The following is a 6,002-nucleotide window of genomic DNA, read 5'->3' as shown; positions in this document are numbered from 1 at the left end:
AGTAATAATGAGTGAGTGGATGGGAAAAAGCAGGGAATAAGAGATTTAAGCCATGAGTGGCACAGAGATGGAGAGGAATGCAGGGATAACGAGATATAATCGAGAAAGAGGGCACATGAGGACCATCCATTTGGTCTTTGAGTAAATCACGAGTAATTAATCTTCATTGCGTTTGGCATTTAATCAATAGGGGGATTCAATCTTAGCTTAGGCTCATTTGGCAGGAAATCTATTTGGCTTCACTCAACCTGCGTGGCCATAATCTCCCGTCCAGACTCACTATGTCTGGGTCTGCTTTGATAATGGTTATAACAACTGTTACAGTATATACCAGAGATCTTCAACAGGGCATCCGGGACCACTAGGGGGTCCTCACAGTTAGTTTTTCTTTCTTCCAAAAGTTAAAATATGTCTGAAAAATCTTATTAGCAAAGATATATCTGACTTTTTTGTGATTTGTTTTTATTATTATTATTATTATTATTAACACAACATTGATAATAGGCTTACTGGCCTATAAGATAGCCACTTAGGAAGCCATCCACAAAAACAGTTACGCTTAAGGATTCACTGTGCCACATGTATGTTTAACATTAAAACATGATGTATACATATATACGTATGTCAATAATTATTGTTTTAATAGCTTAGTACTGTATGCACCATAAAAAGGTATGTGTAGGTTTTGGCCGCCCTACACGTCATTGTAGGACCAGTTTAGTATGCAGCTCAATTTTATACAACATGTAGTAGGGGGTCCCTGCTCCATCAGCTATGGGTCCTTGGCCTAAAAAAGATTGAAGAGCCCTGGTATATACAGTATATTTCAGACAAACAGTGTATCTGCCTTTTTCTACCATGTTTCAGGCAAATAGTTCAGTATGCTTCAGGGACTTGTAAAATCTATCATTAATTTTTCATTCACGATTATATAACCTCCAGAATTAGGTTGTGGATGGCATTGAGCTGTGGTACAGTTAGAATAATCTTTCCTTTTGATTCATGTCTCACCATGAATGATGTATACAAAAAATAAATGATTAACCACCAGTTGGTGAGTCACCATTTTCATTTGACATGCTTCTTAAAAATTATTCCAGGTATATTGTAGTTGGGCTGGTTCAAATCCAAAACAGGTTGGTCCAACAAAAGTAATGAGTTGTGACCCTTTCTCATAATAAAAAGCTCACCGTGTCATTTATTACTCTCAGAGGAGCTTTAGCATCTGTATAAGTCTGGAGGCTCAACAGGGGTGGAATTTGGGTGACAATAAATAAGTTGCACATCCACTTTTAAATGAATCAGGTTTTCAATGAGTGGTCATTTGTCTCATTTACTCTTTATTTGTTTCCTTTCTGCAATAGTTCAATTTCTGGTTTTTACCTTGAAGACTACAAGGTCATGCAGTCCATCTTGTAGAACTGTCCCATCGTCCTTCATCAGACGCACAAAGGCCATGGCAAAGTTCTTCTCGCTCTTGTCCTTGGCTGGAGACGAAGGAGACGGATTTGTTGACAGAAAGAGGGAGGGTCAGGGGAGAAACACATCAGGGAAATAGAAAGAGAGGAGGGAGGGGGAGAATCCAGGGATGGGAGGAAGATGGACTACTGATTTGTATAATCAAGTGTGCATAAAGATGCTTAGTGTCATTTCCCAAATTGCTTCCAATCATTCGGTCCTTTCATTGTCCCATAATGCTTAGAGTGGAGGAGACTGTGTGAGATGACATGCAGAGGAAGAGAGGCTGATACTCACACTCCTGGGAAGAGCGGTGTCTGAACATGAAGCGTAAATGTATTCTGTGCATTTCTTCCAGAGGGACTGCCACCTGGAGGACATATCATTGTAGAATATATAATAAAATAAAAAAATAGCAGGTATCTTCAAATGTTACAAGTATACCATGAAATTGTGGGGTTTATTTTTTTGAAAGTTATGGCTGAAATGAGGAATGCAAATGCTATATAAACACCAGACACCTTCATGGAAAAAAGTGTATTTTACAGACAGAGGTAAAATTCTACCACCAACAACTTTTGAATTGTTAGCTCTACAACTCTGTCTACAACACACACACACACACACACACACACACACACACACACACACACACACACACACACACACACACACACACACACACACACACACACACACACACACACACACACACACACCTTAATTGTCTCCATCCAGCGGGGCTGTTTGACTTGGTAGTAGATGACGGATCTGTACTCACTGACCGCCTTATCCCCTGCTCCCAGACAGATGGAGTTCTAGGAAAGAGGGAGAGAGAAAAAGTACATGTCATATTGAGCTGAAGGATTTTATGTTTGTGTTTGTGTGTTTGTGTGTGTGTGTGTGTGTGTGTGTGTGTGTGTGTGTGTGTGTGTGTGTGTGTGTGTGTGTATCAAAAATGGATTTTCATTCTGGGATAAAGCCACCTCAATGTGCCCCTGACTATGAGAGGTTGAATAAGCGCTTGATCAGTGCCGTGTTTGCTCACTGGCCCATACCACCTTAATCTCTTAAACACTGCACATGCGGTACACACACAATTCTGCACATGCACACCCTCCCTCAAACTTTACAGGAATACACAATTCTATCCCTGTTTAAACAAATCCCTTTCATACTCTGACGTGCTCTGTGCGTCCTCGACCTCATCTCTTCATGCTGCTCACCTGTATGACCTTGCCCTCCTCATCACAGACCCACATGATGACCTCCACGTTTTTCTGTGTCGTCTTGTTGTATTTGTCGAAGTCGCCGCCTTGTAAGGTGAGGTAGATGTCATTGCGAACATCTCCCGGCATAATGATCTCTGGGAAGCCCAGCTTGCGGGCCACCACGGTGCTGCGGTCCACCAGGTGAGGGTATTCCTTCCGAATCTGAACTATGTCCCCCACCAGAGCCTTCATAGTCACCCACAGACCTGGAGGGAGTTAGGGGTAGAGAAAGAGGGTAGGCTATGAATTCTTGTTTTACCAGTATACCCTTTTCAGGGACTTATTAACAACAGGATGTTTGCAATGAGTTCTCTTAAAAATACATATTCTTAGCCCCCTGACAAAGCATTTACACAATCACGAGACTCAGAATTGACTCAAGACTTGTGACTTTTTATACAAATGGCCGACTGATGCATGGTACATATTGTCTAGGGTATGCAGCTACGTTTAAATGGGTCATTAATCTGAAGAGTAATAACAAGTTAAGTTAACAAGTTGATGTGAAACTCCATTTCATTGTGGGATTTCATATAAGGATGTCCATAACATAACTGTACAGTGTCACAGGCCTGGAAGTGAGAAATATCGTCCGGTTGTACTTTAATAGTGACCAAAGTTGATCACCCAAAACAGCTTCAGAAAGGGTATGTGTAGCGATCAGAGAGATGAATTTAATATCTCACAGAACTTTGTGGGACCAAATATCAATACATTTAAGAACATTTACTTGGAAAAAATAGCAGCCACTCCAGGCTATTTTAAATGATGGATCCAGAGAGGCGTTTTTATTTCTCTCTGCAGTTAAGTAAATTCATATTAAAGCAAAATAAATGAATAAGGAATTTCAAGGCCCAGTACTGTTAAAACTGAATTGAAAACATTTAAAGATGTTTTCAGGACCTACAGAAACCCTAAAACATTCAGCGTGAGAGCTTAACTTAAAGTGAGATCCACTTTGTGTAAATCGCTAGTGCTTATCTATGGGGAGCATAATGTTAAAGTGTTCCAAGGTGAAGCGGGGATGTGAACATGTCTGCTGTTGTTACAGACTAGACTGTAATCAATAATACTATAAAATGTCTGTTTCCTGTTTGCAAAAGGGATGTAAAACTGTTAAAAATAGGCTGGAATTTAGTCCTAAACAATGTGGGCTCTCAAAGCTTTCAAAGAAATTATGTGAGAAAGTATAGACAACAAACATGGAAAAAGGGGTGAGCTATTTTAGGGAAATTCATAGTTGGTGAGATCTAGACTATGTCACAAACCCACATTTTCAAGGCTAACCACATACCTACAGGGAATACTGTGTGTGTGTGTGTGTGTGTGTGTGTGTGTGTGTGTGTGTGTGTGTGTGTGTGTTAGAAGCATCTCAAAGTAAGACGAAGGAGAGTTTAGGGGTGAGTAATATTAAGAACAGACATCTGGCAGCCTCACGTGCTCCTTCCATATCGCTCGTATGGCTGCTCCTTTCATATCTAGGTTGTGCCCAGGGCTTTCAGGAGCGAGAGGAAAGATAAAAGCTGAGCAATGTGACAGTGCCGTCCAACATGTGGGGTTACTCTATTTGGAACAAGACCGTGTCACCCATAGGGGCTGTCAAAGTCAGCCATAAACATGAGGTAGCAGGCAGAAGACTGTCACTGGACGCCGATTGAGGGAGAAATAAAGTATTATGAAAACATCGGCTCGAGGGTGCATGCTATCCATCAGGATAATGTCCTCCTTTATTCTCACCCACAGAGCAGAGCAGAGAGAGGTGATGAGAAATGGCTATTTTGTCTGACCACAAACGACTGCAGCGTACACAGTCGAGTGGGAACCTTTCATGCACACAGGACCACTAACCTTGGCAGAATAGTCACAATAGGAAACCGAGAGAGAAGCCTGTAAGTTCAGAACAGTACCTTGTCCACCACTGTCTCCTCGTAATGCTGTCACTTTGTTCAGCAACGTGTGGAGGAAGTCATTCTCAGCAACTACACTGGAGCCAAACAAACACACACACACAAAAATGCACTTGAAAAACACAAAATTGTGCAGATGCTGAAACCTTCACACACAAAATTGCAATATTGCTATTTAATTACAGAGAGGATCGTGAGTCATGGAGGGGGAAAACAGGACATACGGGAAAAACGGGATGAAAAACTGCTTCTCCTCATCGCATTCGATCTTCCCTTTGATGAGATCAGTAATGTCCATAACTGCCAAGAAAAGGAAAACAAATGTGTCTGTGATGAGGAAAAATAAATAAAATGCTATAGTCATGTCTGATATGGATTCACATCAGTTAACACAAAATCACAGCCTCTGTGAACATTTTGTACATAAATCTCTATCACACACTAGTCTAGCAAAACAGGCCAGACTACTGTACAAACCCTGATAGCTTTTTTCTGAGGTAATTGAGGATATAGACAACTTTGTTGAGCCTGTGGGAGCAATTATAGCCTAAGGGTAGGGGAAAAGTAGTGGACAGTCACCATCAATGTTTTAGTTTTAATACCTGCAAAAGCAGCTGCAGCGGACAAAACAGAGTAAATTACTCTGGCCTTGAGGGAACAAAACAAAAATGACTGAAGAAGCAACTAAAGGCCAATATTGTTGGCTAAACGGTTGACATTTGGCAGTGGAATGACACATATGCACATATACTGCAGCTTTAAGAGAGAGGCTACTAAAAGCAACTACTAATAATACTTAATAATTGGTAATTTAGCAGCCCCATTAACCAAAACAATGTTTTATTGGCTGATCTTCAAGTACCTGCCACCCCGAATGGCCGCCTCAGGCCTTGAGTGCACTTCTTGTTGTTTGTTTCTTTCAGGTCCATCCTGCCCATTCTCACTATCTGGCAGATCAGATAAATCTTGTCTCTGCACAGGTCCTTGTTTCCCAGGTCCTGGTAGAGAAAAACAGAGAAAGGAGAACAGAGAGGAAAGAAAGCAAAAGAAGAAGTATAGCAATGAAGTGAGAATAAGAGATACAAGGATGGAAAGAATGAGGAAAGAGAAGTTGGGAGACATAAGGTTAAGTAGAAAAGAGAAAATGAAAAAACAATGCCATCTTCTAAATCCATCCATTCATCCATTCATGCTCGATGGTATTTTAAGCCCCCACCGTCAACTTCAAGGCAACCCTAACCCTAACCCTTGCCTAAGCCTAGTGCCTTCCATGTGGCGTTGCCTGGAAGACGACATCGGGGGCTTAAAACACCAAACACCTACATTCATTCCTAAACAGTAGAGTGTCTGTAGTGCTAAGAGACGG

The 6,002-nt window shown here is 41.2% G+C and overlaps 1 protein-coding gene across 1 annotated transcript in view; it reads right to left on the bottom strand.

The window, feature by feature from the left end:
• The window catches only part of dock2 (dedicator of cytokinesis 2), a 101,008-nt gene that overhangs the window by 88,843 nt on the left and 6,163 nt on the right, over positions 1-6,002 (bottom strand). The window contains exons 10-16 of the mRNA XM_028588898.1: positions 5,499-5,634; positions 4,861-4,936; positions 4,637-4,713; positions 2,685-2,935; positions 2,178-2,276; positions 1,756-1,828; positions 1,384-1,487 (exon numbers count right to left, since the gene is read on the bottom strand). Of these exons, the coding sequence (XP_028444699.1) occupies positions 1,384-1,487; positions 1,756-1,828; positions 2,178-2,276; positions 2,685-2,935; positions 4,637-4,713; positions 4,861-4,936; positions 5,499-5,634 (816 nt within the window). The remainder of the gene's footprint in view (positions 1-1,383; positions 1,488-1,755; positions 1,829-2,177; positions 2,277-2,684; positions 2,936-4,636; positions 4,714-4,860; positions 4,937-5,498; positions 5,635-6,002) is intronic.

The sequence above is a fragment of the Perca flavescens genome, chromosome 10 (assembly GCF_004354835.1).
Source record: "Perca flavescens isolate YP-PL-M2 chromosome 10, PFLA_1.0, whole genome shotgun sequence".
NCBI classification, from domain to species: Eukaryota; Metazoa; Chordata; class Actinopteri; order Perciformes; family Percidae; genus Perca; species Perca flavescens.
The sequence above is the reverse complement of the archived record's forward strand: the minus strand, read 5'-3'. Positions and strand labels throughout refer to the sequence as shown.